This window comes from Pantherophis guttatus, chromosome 1, assembly GCF_059756535.1.
Source record: "Pantherophis guttatus breed Tessera chromosome 1, ASM5975653v1, whole genome shotgun sequence".
Lineage (NCBI taxonomy): Eukaryota > Metazoa > Chordata > Lepidosauria > Squamata > Colubridae > Pantherophis > Pantherophis guttatus.
Genome location: NC_142063.1, coordinates 329,785,445 through 329,808,432, shown reverse-complemented (window position 1 = coordinate 329,808,432; position 22,988 = coordinate 329,785,445). Strand labels below are relative to the sequence as shown.

Sequence of the window (22,988 nt, the reverse complement as noted above, 5' to 3'; positions counted from 1 at the left end):
AAGGTCCAGAGACAGGAAGAGGTTTCTATGACTGGAGATGTTATTTATAAAGAACATGAAGCTTTGGTGGATTTTTGAAATACCCACGATAGCATTTGGAATACTGCACACTTGGAATACTGCATTCAGTTTTGGTCACCACAATGTAAAAGAGATGTGGAGACTCTAGAAAGTGTGCAGAGAAGAACAACAAAGATGATTAGGGGACCGGAGGCTAAAACATATGAAGAATGGTCGCAGGAACTGGGTATGTCTAGTTTAATGAAAAGAAGGACCAGAGGTGACATGATAGCAGTGTTCCGATATCTCAGGGGCTGCCACAAAGAAGAGGGAGTCAAGCTATTCTCCAAAGCACCTGAGGGTAGGACAAGAAGCAACGGGTGGAAGCTAATCAAGGAGAGAAGCAACTTAGAACTAAGGAGAAATTTCCCGACAGTTACAACAATTAATCAGTGGAGCAACTTGCCTCCAGAAGTTGTGAATGCTCCAACACTGGAAGTTTTTAAGAAGAAATTGGATAACTATTTGTCTGAAGTGCTGTAAGGTTTTCTGCCTAGGCAGGGGGTTGGACTAGAAGATCTCTAAGGTCCCTTCCAACTCTGTTATTCTGTTCTGTTATTATATGCTACTTTATATGCATTCATTGATGATCCTTTGAGGCCAACTACAGCTATATTTAAATAAAGTTCCACTCTCGATTAAAACAACAGTTCCGATCCTGTCTCTCAGGAAATTTCAGATTCTGAACAATTAGAACAGTGTTTCCCAGTCTTAGCCATTTTAAGATGTGTGGACCTCACCTTCCGAAATACCCCAGCCAGCATTCAACTCCCAGCATTCTGGGAGTTGAAATCCACACATCTTAAAACGACTATGATGGGAAAACATTGCATTAGAGAATAGAGTAACCTCGGTTTAATGGGTTAATTGGAGTAAGGTTGTCTATTATTCTGGAATATCCATCAAATCTGAAAGTGAATCATTGCATCATAGATACTAAGAGATTGGACAATCATTTGTCTGAAATGGTATAGGGTTTGAGCAGGGGTTGGATTAGAACACCTCCAAGAACGCCCTTCCAACTCTGTTTATCTGTTATGCTAGCACCTTTGATAGATTGTAACCTATGCAGATAGTCCTTAACTTTCAACTATTTCATTTAGCAACTTCAAAGTTGCAACAATTCTGAAAATATATATATAAGCTTTGTCACATAGGTTGTAAAAATCAAACTAAATTTACCAGTCTTTTCCAGATTCAGATTCAACATATTTGCCTATTATGAGGGAGAGGGCGGCAAAAATTCAGATTGAAATTTTATCCATTTGTATCTAATAAGAGTCCATAAAAGGAAGACTTTATTATGGCCTTTCTACATCATTTTCTGCAATTCTATTTCAAATACTAAGGCCTTTTCGTTGAGCATGGGGGAGATTGATTTGTTTTAATCTATTTTCAATCACTCTTACGACAACTGTGAGCAATTAAATTACTGTTGTTCATTGCAATGAAATGTTTTATTTATTGAATCCTTGCTACTCAGCCTACTGAATTATACTATCGTTGACATATTGACTGAGATTCTGATACAAGTTTAAAGAATAGGAGGTTTGCTTAGATTAAAGATCCATCCTGTTTCCATAATGGTTCAATATGTTTCTGGAATTCAACCAAGAATGAAGGAAAGGCAAGACAATATTACCTTGCGAAAACTTAAAGACGCTTTATCATAAAAGAGACTCAAAGGGTTTTCTGCCACCATACATCACTGCAATTTCATAATGTCTAATCGCCACCAAATTTGATACAACAAGCTTTCAAGTGAGAATGTCCCAAAATGAACCAGTGAAAGAGGATTGAGAGTGGTGGGCCATTTGATTAATCTATTTCTCTTCAAATGGGTATTCAGGTTCATGAATCGCTAATTATCTCCTTTATTTGGGGGGGGGGGTGATTTCCATTTTGTACAGCGTGGAAACTAAGACAGCATTTGCTTTAGAAGATCGTAACTTTGTGGCTTTTGGCACCACAGACGTAAAAGGATCTGAGATTCTTTCTCCTTGCAGCAAAAACTTCCGAATCTGTATGTGATCTGCATCTCTAATAACCAGAAATATTGCTGCAGCAGCTGAACTGCAGTGACTAGGTCTTTTTGAGGATGGGATTGTTGCCTGCACATTCCTTTTTAGATAATTCTTTCTATCCAAATGGAAGTCTATGTTTGAAACTAAAAAATGTACATAATCGTAAAAGCTATTCTGCTTATCTATGATCCTACTCCTACCTCCATTCTGCACCCAGAAAACTGCCCACACCAACATGTGGCTTATCTTGTGAGACTCATGGGGTCAGAAATGAAACTGCTTCCCTATCAGATAAAATCCATAATCAACAAAAATAGGAACCAAGTATGTGGGCTTGGAAGATGACCTCCAGGATCCCCCAATCTCACTCTTTCTTTTCTTGGGAATGAAAACTTCATCACAATGAATATCTGACTATCAAGCTGTGTGTTCCCTGGGGGAAGACATCTTCACACTCTGGAATGAGAGCAAGACAGCTGGAGTACTTAAAACTACCCATCTCCAATGTCAAGATGTACTGCTGTGCTTGATATGAAGCCTAACAACTACTGTGTTTCTTTCTGTTTGAGCAAAGACATGAAATTAGACTTGCTAAAAAGGGGCAAAATAGAAGATAAATGAACATCTACTGGAAGGTCACGGGGTGATCTGGAGAAGATGGATGAGATTTTTAATTATTTAAGAAGAGCTATAGCACAAAATCTCCATTCTCCATCCACAGAGATGTTGAAATAGAAATAAAAAAATATCTCCAAACTTGTTTCTCTTTGAACCTCTCTATTCCCCAGAGAAGAGCAATTCTAACCAAATTTTTTTTCATTGAAAATCAACAGGAAGAAATCAATCTATGCCCACTCCAGGGAGGGTACAAATATCAAAGATTTTTTAAAAAAAGAATCAGACACAGCATACTTTTTACCACCTGCAGGGTAAACATAAAACAATTTAATTGCTATGTAAAAATTACTCAAGGGCAGGGGTGAAATCCAGCAGGTTCTGACAGGTTCTGGAGAACCGGAAGCAGAAATTTTGAGTAGTTTGGAGAACCAGCAAATATCACCTCTGGCTGGCCCCAGAATGGGGTGGGAATGAGATTTTGCAGTATCCTTTCTCTGCCACGCCCACCAAGCCACGCCCACACAACCAGTAGTAAAAAAAAATTGGATTTCACCACTGCTCAAGGGTAAATATTGTTACACAAAATAAACTTATATAAAACATCCACCTTGTTATGTTCTGGGTGAAGAATGGAGGTGAGGCCAAAGTGATTTCTAACAGCTCTTTATTCAGTTTTGCTCCTTTTATAGGGAAGCTGATCAGCCCACAACCAATTAGGAGAGAGTATTTTCCCGCTCCAACAGAGGACCAGACTGAGAACTTCAACTGACAACTATATACAATACATAACACACATTAATTACAATTATTTAAATTTCTTGTAAGAGTGCAGGGATCAGACTCTGCTTAAAGTTCTGTCCTCTTAACAGAGAGTTGTAGTAGAATAGTGTGAAAGAGATGAAATATTGATTCAAAATAAACCTTCACACTGGGTTGCCCAGATGCATTTTGAATGCTTCCTCAGTGATCTCAAGTCTTTTCATTAAAATACTACCAGTAATGCAGTCATTGCTGTCAGCACTAGATCACTGAAGGTCAGAAGGCAAGGCATTCACTCTCTGGACTCATAATTTCTCAAAGAAACTATGAAGTGTCCCACTGTGGCCATGTCTTCCTTTCCACTTTTCAATGTTTAGAGAATTGACATCAAGGAAGAAAAAAACACCTAGGCTCAGTGGCTTCCAGGGGTTTTACATGTGTTTAAAACAAGTATAGGCTACTCTAGGGTGCAAAAACGCAACCAGGTGACCTCATATGACCAACCACAATCACCACGGTTTATGCAGCTCACTTCACCCCCCAAACGTTCATTTCATATATTGTAATTTGTGAAACCTTGTCTCCAAATAGGTCTGGGCCCTGCCCACTTTGGAGATCAGCTTCTAATCAGATCAAGTTTCTGAACCTTGGAAATCTACATCCCTAGCTTATTGGCATGATAGTGGCTTTTTGTATCAACATGCTTTTTGCCTCATAACAAACTCCCTACCATTTGAGGAGGGGGGTAGAGAAAAATGTGTTACCAATAGAGGAAAATGTGTTTCAATTATATTAGCACATTGCACTGTCTGCCGAGGCTGCTGCTAACTGCATTAAATTGGATTAATGGAGAAATCTCCTGCAATTCAAGGACAAAATGCAACCTCAAAGGGCTGCTGCTTCACTTTACTATCGGCTTCATGTAATAGAGCAGAGAAATGATTTAGCACCTATCAAAAGAAATCTGCAGAGGAAAGTAACTGAGGTGAATTGGGAGATAGTATCTGAGAGATGTTCTTTTTCTCAGAAAGACACCAAGGCCAATTTGTGTTAGATCCATAGAAATATAAAGAGAAGGGACCATGAACTGAGAATGCTATACTGTGCTATATAATCAGACTGCCTACCAGTGCTGCCCACTGACTTACCCTGGTCTGGTGGCCCTGCAACCTGCCTCATCACCAATAAGCATGGCCAAATTCAGAGCTGGCAAAGGGATGATGAGAGTGGTAGACCTCCTGACATAGGCCCAGTGAGGAAAAAAAATTATCAGCCCAGTTTTGGAGATTGAACCTAAAACCTTTTGCATGGAAAGCACGTGTGCTCTCTTTAAACCGTGAACAAGCAGCCTTATGGGACCTGGGAAGCATCCCTTTTTGATGGTTGCCTCTTGGTTCTGAAACAATCTCCCTCAGATAGGTCAAGGTAATTTTTTCCTCTGACCAGTTGTGTCTGACTCTAGGGGGGCAGTGTTGATCTCCATTTCTTAGCCAGGGAGTCAGTGTTATCCAAAGATGCTTCAGTGGTCATGTGACCAGCATAACAAAGGCATACAGAACGACATTACCTTCCCACCAAAATGGTACTTATTTATCTACTCACATTTGCAAGCTTTTGAACTGCTAGGTGGGCAGAGCTGGGGCAGTGTTTATATATGTGTATTACATTTAGTGTGGTTTGTATTGCTGTATTATTTATTCTGGATAGTATTACTGTTTGCCTTTAAACTGTACTATGTCTGGACACACTGTATGTCAGGTGAAATATAAATATTTGTAGTACTATGGTAATAACAAATAATTATAGTATGAATGTCCCAGTGTGAAATAAACAGGCTCAGAAGCAGCTTAATTAAACCTTCGAACTAAACTAGTGTAAACAACATATTTTCCATTAGTATTGAATTCAGTGCCTTGAGAGAGAGATTCTAGAAAACTGCAATAGAATTGGTCTGTGATTCCAGGAAACACAGCCGGAGATCAACAATAGCATTTGGTTACTTGTGGTTTAAACCACAGATATTGTGTTTCCTCTCTTGTTTGTCCCAGTCAGGATACAAATGGTTCCCTAGGGAAGTTTGTGGCAACTGCCCCCACATTAACCATGCTGTGTTTCCAAGATATAATCAATAGCTGTTACAATTCATAGAAGGAAAGAAGTCGGGGATGGTAAAACATTGATTTCCCATTCTTGTTTACACCAGCTGGAACCATTTCAACCTCACAGAGTTTTGCTGCTTGTTTTGGTTTTGAAAGAATGCAAGATTTCTAGACACTCTGAGATATTCTGTGTCATTTTTAGGGCTTAGGGCACAAATTGGGCAATAGCAGCCATGTGTAGAAATGTTTGCAATGGAGAAGTCTAAATATACTATATATTGGGAGAATTAACAGATAAGGACTGGAAGTCACTTTCATTGGAAGTGATATTCAGCTTTGATATTGATTTGATTATGATTAGTCAATTTGCAAAGATTGTGCCTTAGCCTGTAGCCCTGGATATGGGACAGAGCCCACCTGTTAGCTTTGCTAATGGTAGTTCATTCATTCATTCCATTTCAATTTATATGTCAGCTCATCTCACTTGTGATTCTGGGAGGTGTACTCAATTAAAGCACAAACTAGCAATCACAAAATTAAAACCAATTAAAAACAGCTAAACACTACAATTAATATTTGTTTGATGCTCAGCTACTTTGGGTTTTTATTTTTTATATTGTATGTCTTTTAATTAGTTTTGTTATCAGTTGCCAAGAGCCACATATGTGAGATGGGCAGCTATATAAGTCAAGTCAAGTCAAGTCAAATCAATTATGCTCTTTCCCTGGTGTGAATTTTTCCAGTAATATATCTCTCCATGATTGCTTTGAATTGTATTCCTCATATAACTATATTTTGCCTAGTAGTGACTGAAGTGTCTTAGGTCACCTCAGTCACTACTTCGATTGCTTAGAGAAATAAATAAAATCCTAGAATGATTGAATGGAACTCAACTTACTGTATGGTCTCATCATTTCATTCAGCGTTAGTGTCATTTTAGAAAATTACATGATGTTGTAGGTGCCCACTCCAACAACGAAGGCTGCTGAATCTTGGCTTAAGTTATTATAAACCAACTTCTGCTCAGAAAGTGATATTATACAATTTAATAAGGGTTATGTAGACTGATGGGTTTGTCACAGCAAAAAGTACTTTCCCTCCCCAAAGTTGAGGAATTGACTATATCTGAGCCTGCTCTGAAAATGTTTTTGAAAATGTGCTGAAATGTATGCATGTATTATGGTTCCTTTGCTGGAGGATCATTTTAAGTATTAAGGAAAGAGGCACATTTAAGGGGGAAAAATCCATCAAGGACAATAACAACTCTCTTACTTTATACTCACAGTACTCAATGCCCAAGACAATGTCTCTGAAATAGAGCCAAGCTTGTTCTTCAGAAAAAGGATTGTCACATGGCACCTCCATGACAGGCCTAAAAAAATAGAGTGCAAAGAGCAAGACAAATATTTTACCAGACTGTATCAGCCATTTTCTTCTGTATTTTTAATTATTTTGATGAGGTAAGCTTCTGAGGCTTGTTCAACAATTCATTTTGCGATGTTTCATTAGGAGTTCATTTTTATTTTTGGTGTTGACTGTGGTTTATTACTTTTATCAATGCCAAGTTGTAGAATGATGTATTGTAGCTTATGGAATGATTAGGGGGGGGGGACCAATCAAAACATAGCAACACAGGCCACCTCCTTCCAGTTAATAGTCCAAAAAAGTGGAGAAGAGGGATTCATAAAAACATGGGGGGAGGGGAGGTCTTTTAATCTCTCCCTGGCCCTCTGCCCAAGGCAGCAATCCTCAGCCATCTCAGACAAATGGCTGTCCACCTGTTTGCTTGAAAACCTGCATGGACAGAGCCCATGACTCCAAAAAACATTGGATAAGCATTGGACCCCAAGAAGCAATGGCTGTTTCACTATTTAATATTTCTTACAGTTGGGAAATCATCACTCTTAATTTCACTTATTTCTTTATTCAAGTTATATCCACCTCTCACCTAAATGCTGAAGGTACTTAACCAGGGACCTCCCTACATTTTATTCCCACAGGATGGGAACTATCAGGATGGGATTAGATTAGATTAACAGAGTTGGAAGAGACCTTGTAGGTCATCTAGTCCAACTCCCTGTCCAAGCAGGAGACAGTACACCATTTCTGACAAATGGCAGTCCAATCTCTTCTTGAAAGCCTCCAGTGATGAAGCTTCCCTGGAAAGCTTTATCAATGGATTCTTGTCCTACCCTCAAGCAATAGAGAGAATAAACCCACACGGTCTTCCTTGTGACAGTTTTTCAAGTGATAGATTCACTGGATTCTCAAGGAGCTGGGAGGTGTACATAGAATAAGAGTCAAAAGAGCCAAAATGGCACCCATGCCTATTTTTTCAAAGTCTTGTTTAATGATGCCATAACTTTAATGGTGCTGATACAGATCATCCAGCAGATGCTGCTGCTGAGCAGAATTTAAGGCCTATTAACAGTCATGCAATGAACTCTGATAGCAATAGCAGAGTTCATTGTACTGCCCCATAGCATTTTACAGCATTCTCTGGGCAGTTTACAATGTAATCATTTTTTGCATATTGCCCTCAACAATCTGGGTCCTCATTTTACCAAACTTGGAAGGATAGAAGGCTGAATCAACCTTGAGGCCCATAAGAATCAAAATTCAGGCTGCAGGCAAAGTTTGCTTGCAATACTGCATTGTTAACACCCAAAATTGTTAGGCTTTAATCCCCATAATGTGGCATTCATACAATCTTTGTTTATTATAGATTACTTACCCCTTTGGGAGGAGATCGAATGCTGAAAAGAAAAGACAGCTCTCAGCCAATGCACTTTTAGAAAAGCAATCATCCCTGAATTAATTTCCATCTAATTTCCAACATAAAGCATTTTCCTAAGATGTTATAGAAAAAGTCCATAAATTTAAACTGTTAAGCTTAAAATTGATTGGGAGAATGTGTTTGTAGGAAAAATCAACAAAGATATTAGCATTTACACCACTAACTTTATACTAAAGCAAACAGACCTTCAAAATAAGAGTTAAGCAAAAGTTCTTCATGAAAGGACTTAAGAGTTCCAAACAAAAGACTTTCAGTTTTCACTTTTATGATCCCTTATTTCCAAAGTCCTGTAATAATCCCATTTGTAGAAAATAGGGCAACCATTTCTTTGATTTCTCAGTGTTTCCAGAGAAAAGGGAGAATCTATTTGCCCAGAGTCATCTTTTTGGAAATTTTACCTTTTGAATGCCACTGGTGATTGTACTGGTGACAGAACGGTGCCCCCTATTCCTAACCCTCTCAAGCGCTGCATCATGATACCATGGTCGATGGTATCAAAAGCCGCTGAGAGATCTAATAGGACTAGGACAGAGGAGCAACCCCTGTCCCGAGCCCTCCAGAGATCATCCACCAACGTGAACAATGCCGTTTCAGTGCTGTATCCCTGCCTGAAGCCCGACTGGTACGGGTCCAGATAGATAGTTTCATCCAGGTGTCGGGGAAGCTATCGTGCCACCACGCTCTCAACAACCTTCGCCACAAATCGAAGGTTGGAGACTGGACGGTAGTTGGCTAATTCAGCCGGGTCCAGGGAGGGCTTCTTGAGGAGGGGCCTCACTACCGCCTCTTTCAAGGCGGCAGGAAAGGCACCCTCATTCAGAGACGCACTTATAATTCCCTGGAGCCAGCTTTGTGTAACCTCCCGGGAGGCCAGTACCAACCAGGAGGGACACGGGTCCAATAAACACGTGGCGGCACTAATCTTACCCAGAACCCTGTCCACATCCTCGGGAGCCACAGGATCAAACTCCTCCCAGATAATATTCTCAAGACCTACCCTCGTCTCCTCCCTTTATTAACTTTGTCTTTATTAACTTTGTTTAATAAATAAATAATATTTCCAGTCTAATTTTGATTTTGATTTAAAAAAGCTGAAAATTATGTAGTGAAAAATTGCATATTTTTTCTGCTTCAGAGTTCTCGGGGACCGCAAATTAGAACAGAGTCCTATATGAGGATCAGGGATTGAAGCTGGCGACTCCCACTCTAGAATACACTGACCTCATCTGTGGTTTTAGAAAGATACTGAGTGACCACACAGCACCATTCTGAAGCCATTAAAAGTGACAGCACTATTTCCTGAGGCCACTCTAGAGAATTCTGCAGGGGAAATATTGATTGTTAAACCAGAGTACCACTTTGTGGTGCATTAGAGTACTCTTTAAAAATAAAAACAAGAAAAATGAAACCAGGTTTGTTGAGCTGAATTCTGTTTACAAAGGAAAGGGAAAAGTAAAGGACAATCTGTATATAAGGAAAAAAAAATCCACTGCAAAATAAGCAGATAAGAATCAACCTCATCTACTGAAGTTAGCAGCATAATATAGAAGGTAAAGGAGATAGAGATATTAAGGAACCGTTAACTAGGGAAAACGGCAGGAAACATTTAAGTTCAGAACAAGATAATATTCAGGTAGAGGTAATTTTTGATTTATGATGAAAATTTAGGTTGTTAAGTGAGATATTTGTTAAGTGAGTTTTGCCATAGTTGTTAAGTGAATCACTGCAGTTATTAAGTTAGTAACACGGTTTTTAAGTGAATCTGGCTTTCCCATTGAACTTTGCTTGTCAGAACATTGCAAAAGGGGATCACATGATCTCAGGACACTGCAACCATCATAAATATGAGTCAGTGGCCAAACATCCACATTTTGATGACAATGGGGATGCTGCAATGGTTGTAAGTGTGAAAAACAGTCATAAGTCACTTTTTTCAGTGCTGTTGTAACTTTGAATGGTCACTAAATGAACTGTTGTAAGTTGAGGACTACCTGTATAAAAAGGAGAGGAGATAGAGCACAATCAGATCTGTAAGATTTTGTTATAACCTATCTCAACAGAAGTAATCTTAGCCTTCTTGCACAGTAGAGTTCTTAGTCTGATTTATCTACTGGTCTTGACATATCGAAAGATTGAGGGCAAAAGAAGAAGGGGAGGACAGAGAATGAGGTGGCTGGATGGAGTCACTGAAGCAGTAGGCATGAGCTTAAATGGACTCCAGAGGATGGTAGAGGACAGGAAGGCCTGGAGGAACGTTGTCCATGGGGTCGCGATGGGTTGGACACGACTTCGCAACTAACAACAACAACTTGACATATCATCATATTCTTGATGGTGATATCAGTCTCCCACTGCAAATGATTGCCCTGCTTCAGGATAAATAGGAATATGGCCCTGAATCAGTGGAAGGTGCTAGTAAACATAAGTAGAACTATAGTCATGTCCTCTTTCTGAGTTTCCCAAACAGATTGGGTGCTGTATGAACCAGAAAGTCTCACTCTGCTCCAGCATAGCCATTTCTTATATTTTTCTACATTACTTACTCATGTATAGATTGTCCTCTGCAGGATCATCCAGTACCTGAAAAGAAGAATATATATCTACTTCAACTTCTGAACCATTGGTCTCTTTTATCGCATACTACAGGCAGTTATGATGCCCTAAATGGCAGCACTGTTAACATAATTCTCCCCAACCTAAAACTGTTTTGAAACTGCTACTCTCAGAATTAGCTATGTTGGCTAGAAATTATCCTCCTTACACACTTAGGTTGTACCAGATAGGGAAAGGGTGATCTAAACCAGGTATCTCCAACCTTGGCAACTTTAAGACTTGTGGACTTCAAGTCCACAAGTCTTAAAGTTGCCAAGGTTGGAGATCCCTGGTCTAAACTATCCTGACTGGGGCAATGGAAACTGTAGTCCAACACATTTGGAAGGAACTAGGTAAGCTATCAACTTTTTATTTTTATACCAACTAAAGGGACAATAAAATAAATTCCATAGATACAGCTTGGAAAAAAGATTCAATTTGTCATCAAAGGGGGCATGAAAACATGCTAATTTGGGGGAATCTAGAAATGAACAGATCCTGTTATGCAGACAATGGATCTGACGTTTTCCCTTTTGCTCCAGAGGGAAAAATTAAAATAAATGTGTGGGAATTACATTGCAAACAACTTTTAATCAAACTTTCGGGGAACCGGCCCAATGATTACAGCTGTTTTCTTAGAAACAACTGCCTTGCAAGACAGTAGCTGGACAGTGTCCTTGAGCCAATCACTTTCTCTCAGCCCTAGAAAGGAGACAATGACACACCACTTCTGAAAAACCTTTCCGAGAAATTGCAGGGACATGTCTAGACAATCTCCAAGAATCAGACAGGACTGAACAGAAGAAAACAAGAACCAGAACTTAAATACATGCAGTTACAAAATGCTTTCAATTCCCTCAGCACTTCTGCAAACTTGCTCCTGCCAATTCTTTGTTGCAGGTATAGAAATAGCACTTAGACTTATATACCGCTTTACAGTGCTTTACAGCCCTCTCTAAGCAGTTTACAGAGTCAGCATATTGCCCCCAACAATCTGGGTCCTCATTTTACCCACCTCAAAAGGATGAAAGGCTGAGTCAACTTTGAGCCTGATGAGATTTGAACTGCCAAATTGCAGTCAGCTGGCAGTCAGCAGAAGTAGCCTGCAGTACTGCACTCTTACCACTGCACCGCCAAGGCTCAATATACATGTATGCATGGATGACACCTTACAAAAAAGTGACTTTATTTGTATTGCAATTCCTGATTTGTTTTATATTTTCTTTCTTCTTTCAGAGGAGAGTTCTTCATTGAAGAACACATGTCCCTTTGAACATTGTCAAGAAGCAACAAGAAAAACAATAGAAATACTTAACTATGATGCAAATATTTCTTGATATCAACAATTTCCTCCTTGTCCTCATGACACTTCATCTTGTTCTAAGCTCATGGATGGGACAGCTCTAAGTCACCACTAATTGTACAAGCATTAAGGTTGTGTTTTCCTCCTTATTCTGAAACCATCCTTACCATCCATTATTTTGGAAACAAATTCAGGTGACCAGTAGTGAGAGTACTGAGGGAGGCACTTATGGGGTGTATTAGCAGATGCCCCCTCTAGTCTTTGGTTAACCTCTCCTGCTGCCTTTCTGTTATTTATTTCCTAAAGATGTGAACACAGTGGCATTCAAAGCTTTTAAAAAACTACTTTGCAAACAGATAGTCCTTGTTTGGCAATGACAGTTGGGACCACTAACTCTGTCATTAAGCAAAGGGGTCACCAAGTTGGAAATCATATGACTCCCACTCCTTATTCCTCTGCCCTTTGGAATGCTCACTCCAGTACTGGATAATTAGTAAGAAGGGAAACAGTGTTCGTATTTACATTCATTGCAGAGTAAGGGATTTCAAGAGAGTAAGCAAATTCACAATGGGGAATACATATCAAAAGTAATATAGTGGTGCTGGCGGTCCCAAGTGCAATCAGGGCTGGCACTGCAAGCACACTACACAAACAACTGGGTATATTCCCCACTGTGTGCCTCCTTACTCTCTTAGAATGCCTTCCTCTCCAATCTCTGGGATCTGTGGAGGAGGAAGAGAAACAGGTCAGACCCAGGACACGCTGTCTATATTTTTTTTTCTCCCACCCCACACATAAAGCAAGAGAGGGATTACAAGAGAGTAAGCAGGCACACAAGGGGAGAGATATACTAACTGCATGCTCAGAGCTACCGGATTTCTTCCGATGTGTATTCCCCATCATGTGCCTGCTTACTCTGTTTAAATCTCTTCTTCTCCAATCTCTCCACTCTGCATGAGAGGGAGTGGGGGGAACGACAAAGAAAAACAACAGGTCAGGCACAGAACAGCATGTACTGACTATAATAGCAATCATGTGTCTGATGTTGCAAAGGTTGTAAATGCAGGCATTCATCGAAAAATTATTTATTCAGCACCATTGTAACTTTGAACGGTTGCTGAATGAAACAGTTGGTAAGCAAGGACTACTTATAAAAGGGCCCAAAATAGTATAACAGCCAGAAAAGGCATAACCCTGAAATCCCAGGGACAACCTTCTTCACTTTTGCCTTTAGAACACAAGCCAGACATCTGTAAGTGGTGACTATTTTAAAAAGTGAAAAGAAAAAAAAACTCCTTTAAAAAGGTTGGTTTTTCAAACAACCACTGCTAGTAGCACTCAACTTTGTTCAAGATTCTTGTTTATTTTCCCAGACTTTACTCAAGTTTTGTTATGACAAAACAGGAACTATGAGGAAGTCATAAAATGCTGAAATCTGGGCAAACCGTTCACTCATAATCTTCCATACAAAATTCAAAAGAAAAACCAACAGCAAAAAAATGAAGAAGTCTTGATCTATCGTGCTCACTTTGAAACCAAAACTAAGAAAATCCAGAGTTTTAAAATCCAGGAAGAAATTCAATTAAAGGGAGTTTTGGAAAATCCCAACCTACCTCATGCACAGAACACAAGCAAACAAACCTCAATCAGCTTGACAATGTTGATATGGTCCAACTTCTTCAAAATTGCTATTTCTTGATATATCCGATCTAGAGGGGCCATTGGCTTCATCTGTCCACTTGCAGTGGTTTTCGATCCCCGAGGTGGAGGACGGCCTTTGGTAATGAAATTAAAAGACATCTTGTAGTGAGAACTAGTTTTCATGTTGCTTTGAGGTTGATTTTTTTTTCTCCCTAGCTTTCAGGGATATCTATGAGAACTAAGAAATATACCCAACTAGATTCAGATGCATTTTACTTCTCTGATGATCTAGACTTTTGCATCAGAGATTACAGAACTTGCAACAACAAACTAAGATACAGTTCAGAGCTACTTAATCATTCATACAAATGTTCTTTCTCTGAGAAAAGAAGCCAAATCTGTTCACATCACTCTGACAGCAATAAATCCAGGAAGCAAAGCCAAAAATAGCAGTTGCACTTCATTCAACCCTTTCCACTTTTTTTTTTAAAAAAAACAGTAAATCCAGTGGACTAGTTTCTGGTTTAATTAATCTTTGAGTAAGCCCCCTGAAATCAAGAAACAACAGTCATGATGGCTGAAGGCCTTTTAATTTCAACAGAACTACATCAAGTACAATTTAATTATGAACGCACTGGCTATGTTTGTACAACACACTTAAGAAAGACTTCATGGCTGCACATCTACAAGATACCAAGCCTTGTTAGTCTTAATTTTCACTTACTTTATTTTCTTAGCATGTTGTGCAGGTCCAACTCATTTTCTAAAATTTATGATTCCAATAATTGTGCATACCCAAAAAGCAAGTTAATGCAAAACCAGACTTAGAATAACTTTAGATTTAGAATAACTTTATTGTCACTTTGAATGTACACTAATCGGCATACATTAAATGAAATTTAAAATGAAATGTTGTTGTATACAGCAACTCAAAGGGTCACCATATGCACTACATAAACGTGACTAAATAAATAAATACATACATACATAATTATGCATACACCCACATAGCCACATATATTATATGAGGTTACACATGTGATGTGAAATAAAGAATATAAGTGAAATTGTGACTCTCCAAATGCTGTTGAATTTCCAATTTACATCAACATGGAAACTTGGCTCAAAAATAGTAACTGTGAAAGGGATCTTGGAGTGGACGATCACTTAAATTGAGCCAGTAATGTGCGGCAGCAGCCAAAAAAGCTAAAACTGTATAATCCTTGGTTGGATAAACAGAAGCATAGAAACAAAATCATATGAAGTATTAATACCACTTTATAAAGCTTTAGTAAGGTCACACCTGGAATGCTGCATTCAGTTTTTGTCACCACATTACAAAAAAGATGTTGAGACTTTGGAAAAAGTACAAAGAAGAGCAACTAAGATGATTAAAGGCCTAGAGACAAAAACACATGATGAATGATAGTAGGGATTGGGTATGGTCAGTCTAGAGAAAAGAAGGACTAGGGGTGACATGACAGCAGTATTCCAGAATTTGAGGGGTTGCCAAAGAAGAGGGGGTCAGCTTATTTTGTAAAGCACCAGATGGCAGGAAAAGAAACAATGGATGGAAACTAACCAAGGAGAGAAACAACCTGGAATTAAGGAAAAAACTTCCTAACAGTGAGGACAATTAACCAATGGAACAGCTTGCCTTCAGAAGTTGTAGGGGTTTCACCAGTAGAGGTTTTTAAGAAAAGACTGATAGCCACCTATCTGAAATGGTACAGGGGTTGGACTAGAAGTCCTCCAAGCTCCCTTCCAGCTCTATTCTGATTGATTGATCTATGAAAACTGATGGAACCTTGTAGCAACAATCTTTGGAAGGTCATATATTGTCCATCCCTGTTTTAAGTGTTTTTCTGAAAACACAACCTCTACACAAAGATCTCCATATGCTGTCAGGTATTGTGCATTGACAAGTTCTTTGGTATTTTCAGTGACAACTAACCTAAAGCACATTAAAAAAAAGTAATACACAATGCCACTGTCAGACAGCTAGATTGGCTAAAGCTTCTTGGCTTGTAAAAAATGAAATGCTGCATAGTAGATATCCATGCAAATCAACTCTAACCATGTGACCCATTGTAGTCATGGAAAAAAGATGAGTACAGTGATGCATTTATAGTCCAGTAGAAAACCGCCATCTCTCCTCAGTGTTTCAATAAATTACATTTCCAGGAAGAAAATATAAAGTGATCCAACATTATCAGACCATCCTTTCAAACTAGCCTAACAATTTAGATACCAAGTGAGCCTTGGTTAATTTAAAAGCAGATGTCATCTGCTATGGCATACAAAAGAAGAATGGAAATAGGAGCTTGAAGCTTACTGTAATACATTTGTATTGGATGTGATCTGTTTTACCAATGTGCTTTTTAAGAAGTCTATTTTTTGTAATACATTTTTTATTGTTTTTGTTTCTCTTCTATTCATTTTTTCACATTATCTAGCTGGAGTTCTGCTTTTCAGTGAAAGTACAGGGTATATGGATTTAACAAGTAAATGTGAAATGGAAAACTGCAGTGCCTATTAACTACTGAGTTGTGCCTTAAAATTAAACTTAATTAATCCAATCCCAAATTGCCCAGGCAGGCAATTTTTTCAGCCTTAAGTGCCACATAGCCTGCCAGGTTAAGCTGGAAAATATCAGGAGTACATAACGTTTAATGAGTGGTGTGCGGTGATTACATGCCAAAAAAGGGAAAAAGAAATAATTAGTATACTTCCAAAGAAATGTAGTTAATATCATTCAGTCATATACTGAATGAATTAGGATTCTCTTTTGTCCCCCAAGTAACAGTTTGGTAGCAGCTTTTGGAGAAAGGGGGCAGACCCAAAGATTGGGCGGGACACCCAACTCTGAGGACTCAGGTTTACAAATTTGACATAATGAATGCAGATGAGGACATGCAATTTTTCATTTTTTACATATGAACACATGGATATAATGCTATAATTCCCTTTGTCTCTCTCATTCACTTCCACACTGCACTCTCATTTACTAAGTGTGGGTTGAATAAAGGCAAACCATTTGAAAAGTTTATACCTCATAAATTCTTGGGATGTAGCAGGACAAAGCTTCATTTCAAGAAGAAATGAATGCAAAGAATTTATGAGGTATGGGCTTTTTGGGTGGATATCCATCTATCCATCCATCCATCCATCCATCCATTTTATTTCCTTATCAGTAGATAGTTTGGTGTAGTGGTTATAACACCAGGCTACAAACCAGGAGACTGTAAATTCTAACCCTGTCTTAGCCACAAAGCCAACTGGGTAACTTTGGGCCAGCCAACCTCTCTCAGCCCTAGGAAGAAAGCAAGGGTAAACCACTTCCGAAATCTTTAGTCTAGCCAGTTGCTAAACATTGTACTAACTCAAAGGCAATATACATACATACTGTCTATACATATATACAATCAAATTTAGTGAACCACTGCCACTCGGAATGTACAACACTGGGATTTTAAAAAAACCTGATTAAATGGAAAAGTTTACTGTGTCTTTATGCCTTGACACACAGATACCTACGTGGAAATCCATACTGTTTTAACAACTTCTTCTTTGAGAGGACCTTCATGGCCTGCGGGCAAAAGAGAAAGATAATAACATTAGAAAAGAGTTTCTGTAGGAGGAGAAATTTGTTTGATGCTCCTGACAAGAAAACCAAACGTTGGTGGTAGAAGTTGGTCACCCAGGCTCAACAGGAGATATCTAAAATAAAAGCATGATGTCATTTCACTTGTGAGTCAGAGGTTTAAGAAAGCAGGTAGATAGAATAGAATAGAATAGAATAGAATAGAATAGAATAGAATAGAATAGAATAGAATAGAATAGAATAGAATAGAATAGAATAGAATAGAATAGAATAACAGAGTTGGAAGGGACCTTGGAGGTCTAGTCCAACCCCCTGCCCAGGCAGGAAATCCTACACCACTTCAGAGAAATGGTTATCCAACATCTTCTTAAAAATTTCCAGTGTTGGAGCATTCACAACTTCTGCAGGCAAGTTGTTCCACTTATTAATTGTTCTAACTGTCAGGAAATTTCTCCTTAGTTCTAAATTGCTTCTCTCCTTGATTAGTTTCCACCCATTGCTTCTTGTTCTACCCTCAGGTACTTTGGAGAATAGTTTTGCTCCCTCTTCTTTGTGGCAACCCCTGAGATATTGGAACACTGCTATCATGTCTCCCCTAGTCCTTCTCTTCATTAAACTAGACATACCCAGTTCCTGCAACCATTCTTCATATGTTTTAGCCTCCAGTCCCCTAATCATCTTTGTTGCTCTTCTCTGCACTCTTTCTAGAGTCTCCACATCTTTTTTACATTGTGGCGACCAAAACTGGATGAAGTATTCCAAGAATCCAAGAAGTCATTGATGCCATTGAGGCTGAAAGTCCCTCCTCGGGACTTCTCTTTTTCTAGCAAGAAAAAATGGTCATGCACCCCTATCAAGTAAGAATCACCATCATGCATGGAAGAAAGATTACTCTCGCTTCAGTCCCCACCCTTAAGTTTTTATACTGATGATATTTCAGAACAGCATTCTTCAACCTTGGCAAATATAAGATGTGTGAATTTTCCACCTTCCCCAGCATGTTGGCTGGGGAATTCTGGGATTTGAAGTCTATACATCCTAAAGTTGCCATAGTTGAGAAACAGTGTTTTAGAAGAATGTAACTACTTCTCGGCTCCTTGTCACAAATCCAAAATTATTTTGCTTGTACATCAGTAATTGTAAAAGTATGCAATAAGGGGTGTGGAAAAACCAGGGGGAGACAGAAATCTAACTATTCAAAATCACAATGGTTCCAGAAGGGATGAGAAGTTCTTGCAAATGATATGTATGTGATAATTATGGGATTACTCCAAAGTGGCAATAAATAGAACATGGAATTTGTGTCAATTTGAAAAGTGCCTTGACAATCGGAAAACCATGGAAGAATTCACCAGCTGTTAACTAATCACGTAATCCTGTATGCAACCATAAAATTCAATTATATTTTCCTTTCCTTTCCTTTCCTTTCCTTTCCTTTCCTTTCCTTTCCTTTCCTTTCCTTTCCTTTCCTTTCCTTTCCTTTCCTTGTCCTTAAAAGGACCAATGGCAAATTACTTGCCAAAAAGGAACTTTTTCAGGCAGTCTTCAGGAATGGGGAAAAAAACCCTGATTCTAAGGCACAAATAAACCAACCAAAACAAAGATGGAAAATAAGTAAGAAAGAAAAATAAGAAAGAACATAATGTTGTCCTTCTTTCTATTGAGTAATCATTCTTTTACTTTTCAAATATTGTTAAATGACTCAACAAATCTGGAAAGCCATTTTGGGTGGGAGATTATTGTTATTTCAGCTCAAAATGGAAATGGGGAACATTTTCAGCAATTAAAACTATAACGTAGCAACCTTCCCAAGCTGTTATCTCTAACTGTGTAGGAATTCAAAGGTATCAAATAAAATGTCCCATTATTGTCCCATCTCAGTCTCATACATGCAGTAATGGATCAGGAGAGGTACTTGCAACTTACATAATATTGATCATCATTTTCATTGTAGGCCAGCTTCACAACTCCGTAGGAACCCTAGAAATAAACACACAATCAAAATCACTGGGTTGGTTTCATTGGCGGTTCCCTAGGTGGCTCAGTGGCTAAGATGATGAGCTTGTCGATCAGAAAGGTCGGCAGTTCGAATCCCTAGTATAGTTCTGCGTGAGCATGGGGTTGGACTAGATGACCTCCAAGGTCCTTTCCAACTCTGTTACTGTTACTGTTACCTGCTCCAGGGAAAGATTCAGTCTAAAACTTTTCAAGATGGAGATTGTCCTTATAAAACCCATTCCCCACTGCTTCTCCCTTCCATCTGGCATTTTTTTCATTCCCCCACTCGTTGCTTTGCAGATAGATTATGGAACAAGGGTGGGCAAGCAGATTTTGAATTTTTTGCAGACTCCCGCCCCCTCAAGCCTTTTCTGGTGGTGATCTGAAATATGGGGGAACATTTTTTTCCTACTATAAAACTCCCAAAAATAGACTTTATACATTTCTTTAAAAAAAAAAGAATAAGAAAAACCACGATCATTTCTCATTCAAAACTCAGAAAAGTCATTTTCCTGCAATGCATTTTGCATCTATGCACACCCAATCATCCCTTGAACTCCCCCCCCAAATTTCCTGCAGCTTCCTAGTTATATAGTTTTTTATTAATTTATAATCAGACATACAAAGAGAATACAAAAGTAAATATTAGGGAAATTAGGGAAGGGCAAAGGGAAGTGGATAGTGGGAGAAAGCAAGAGAAAAAGAAAAAAAAGGCATTGACTTCTGACTCCATTGGTGCAGTAAAATAAGGCATTAACATCTACCCTCAACTTTTTACTTTTTCATAATCATATAAACTAGCCATTTCTATAACAACAAATCTATCCAATCAGTAAAAACCAAAATCAAAAATTCATTTTCCTGCAATGCATTTTGCATCTATGCAAACACACACACCCAAATCATCCCTTGAACTCCCCCCTCCCCACAAATTTCCTGCAGCTTCTAATCACTATAAAAATAATCTGGTCCACTGGTCCACTTCAGATGGACATTGCTTTCTGCTTGGGTAAGGAACTGAACTGAAATAAAGCAGTGTGTTTGGATGCTGTCATCCAGCAGAACAAGGCTGGGGATCTGTTTTTTATCTCTGCCAACCTTTTAGGCTGCCAAAAACTGCTCAGTGCTTAGAAGTTGTTGGCAGTTTTGCTCTAAAATGTAGTGCTATTAAAGAAGATAATTTCTCTCTCTCTCTCTCTGTGATGGTTGTACCCTACCATTCCTGATGCCTGCTGTTTATTATTCTCATTGAATGGAAGGGTAATAATGCAAGATGGTCAGATCTATTATTCTCCTCCAGTCAGGAGGAGATTGTGTTTTGTCTTTCTTTCCCCCATCTTTTTAAACCAATATGTCACCTATGTATTTGGTATGGGGGGGGAGTAAAAATGCAGGCCATAAAAAGGGATTGAGCAGTCCAATCAGCTCCATATTAGCAATATCAATAGCACTTAGATTTATATACCGCTTTACAGCACTTTACAGCCCTCTCTAAGCAGTTTACAGAGTCAGCATATTGCCCCCAACAATTTGGGTCCTCATTTTACCCACCTCGGAAGGATGGAAGGCTGAGTCAATCTTGAGCCTGGTGAGATCTGAACTGCCAAATTGCAGGCAGCCGGCAGTCAGCAGAAGTAGCTTTCAGTACTGCACTCTAACCACTGTGCCACCATGGCTCATGTGATTACAAATTATCCTGAGCTGGTCCAGCATTTTACATTTTTGCAGCAACCCAATTCTACAGCTACTGAACATTTGACATGGGGGCTTTATGCATGAAACGTCTTGTACAACTTCTGAACATTTGACATGGTGTCCTTACGCAAGAAACATATGTTCTCTAGACCATTGAGGGACAGTATGAAAAATATATTGGACATTTTGGAATACTGTACTTAGAACAACATAATGAAAAATAAGCAGCGTTGGTTTTTCTGAATGCAGAAAAAGCCTTTGACAATTTGAACTGGACAAGCCAGCTTCCAATTCATTTTCCTCAAAACATACGGTGTGTATGTTTTGGCAGAAGGCAGTCATAGACACGGGCTCAAATGGGTGCACTGGGGCATTGAGGTACAGAGTTTGGAAATGGGGGGAGGGCGTGTGTTGGTGGTTTCAAGGCTTAAGACACCTTTTCTACCTCTTTAAAAACTCCCCCCTCCTTCAGTGAAGTCTAGCTTGGATTCTGATTATTCCACCTTTGGGATGCAGCTCTTAAAGCCTGCAAAAAGATAAGTGCACCTCACTGAGTTTATCATTCTCCTCTGGTAAATGAGATGTATCTCACCCATTCCACCCCCAAGAAAATGTCTCCATTTAGGCTACCACCTGTAACTCTGTCTTTATTACCAACCTCCAGGTAGGGAAACTATTCGTCTTATTCACTCTAAAATGCCTTCCAGCTCTGGGACACTTCTGAATTGAGAAAACATTTAAACTACACCGCATCTGAATGGAAATAACCAGGCCCATTGGCATGGTTGAAAAAAGTTGGTCTTTTGAAGTTCCAACAATTGGCTGCATTAAAGGGATTAATAGTCTTTATATCATGTTACAACACTCCAGGCAGGCAGCCAGGGAAAATCCTCCTAGATGAAAAGTAAAGTGGAACAGTAATAATTACAATTCCAGGTATAATTATAATGATAATGCCAACCAATAATTATCATTTCCTTACCTGAGCTTTCTTCATGAAAAATGGGGGTGTTTAATACTACTATGCCTTCCAAAATTATTATTTGCATTTTTGAAGGTGGAAATGTTTATAAAAATGCTTGTCCCCTGATGGAGAATTAGCCCTGAAGCAAGTCTGCCTGGCCTTGAGTGGAAGATTTCCAGGCTATAACCTGGAAACTATTTTTAAAAAATTGGAAAGGCAATGGCAAACCAGTGATATTTTGCAGCTAAGCTTTTTGGATGTGTCTGTAAATTCAGACACACACACACAAAACACACACACCAAACTCAACCTGGAAACTTTACTTTATATAATACAAACCTAAAGTTGCAGACAAATAGTTCTGAAAATGATTAATAATAGAATCAACAATGTGTTTTTGGTATTATTGGAACTAATATGGTACTTATACAGAAATGCTATGATTATCTGCCTGTTTTTCTGTGTCAAATACTGAAGACTTTTGCCACTACAATTATACAAGTCCACTGATAGTGCTGAATGGACATTTGTCATTATTTTGCTTGGTATGTCATGCTTTTGTGTTTCTGTTTGAATCCATCTGCTAAAGTTAATATTAAAACTTCAAATCTTCTTAATTTCTGGTGTGTTTATGGTCTCTGGATCTTCAAAGAACCAATTGCCTGGCACCTGGCCACTGCCTGACATTTAGCAATACAAGTATAAAAATATCTTGGTTCCAGCTAGAACACCATAGTGAAAGACCAAATAAAATATAAGTAGCTGTCAAGGTCATTGTTTTGAATATTAACACTATCTAGATAAATACAGTGATAAAGTATTGGACAGTATAAT

General features: G+C 38.8%; 1 protein-coding gene across 2 annotated transcripts in view; it reads right to left on the bottom strand.

Annotated features, from left to right (window-relative positions):
- CAMKK1 (calcium/calmodulin dependent protein kinase kinase 1) overlaps positions 1-22,988 on the bottom strand; it is a 141,059-nt gene that overhangs the window by 35,861 nt on the left and 82,210 nt on the right. For both annotated transcript variants that reach the window (XM_034420904.3, XM_034420905.3), the window contains exons 4-9: positions 19,424-19,477; positions 17,431-17,482; positions 13,894-14,027; positions 10,901-10,937; positions 8,295-8,316; positions 6,844-6,932 (exon numbers count right to left, since the gene is read on the bottom strand). In XM_034420904.3, the coding sequence (XP_034276795.1) occupies positions 6,844-6,932; positions 8,295-8,316; positions 10,901-10,937; positions 13,894-14,027; positions 17,431-17,482; positions 19,424-19,477 (388 nt within the window). The remainder of the gene's footprint in view (positions 1-6,843; positions 6,933-8,294; positions 8,317-10,900; positions 10,938-13,893; positions 14,028-17,430; positions 17,483-19,423; positions 19,478-22,988) is intronic.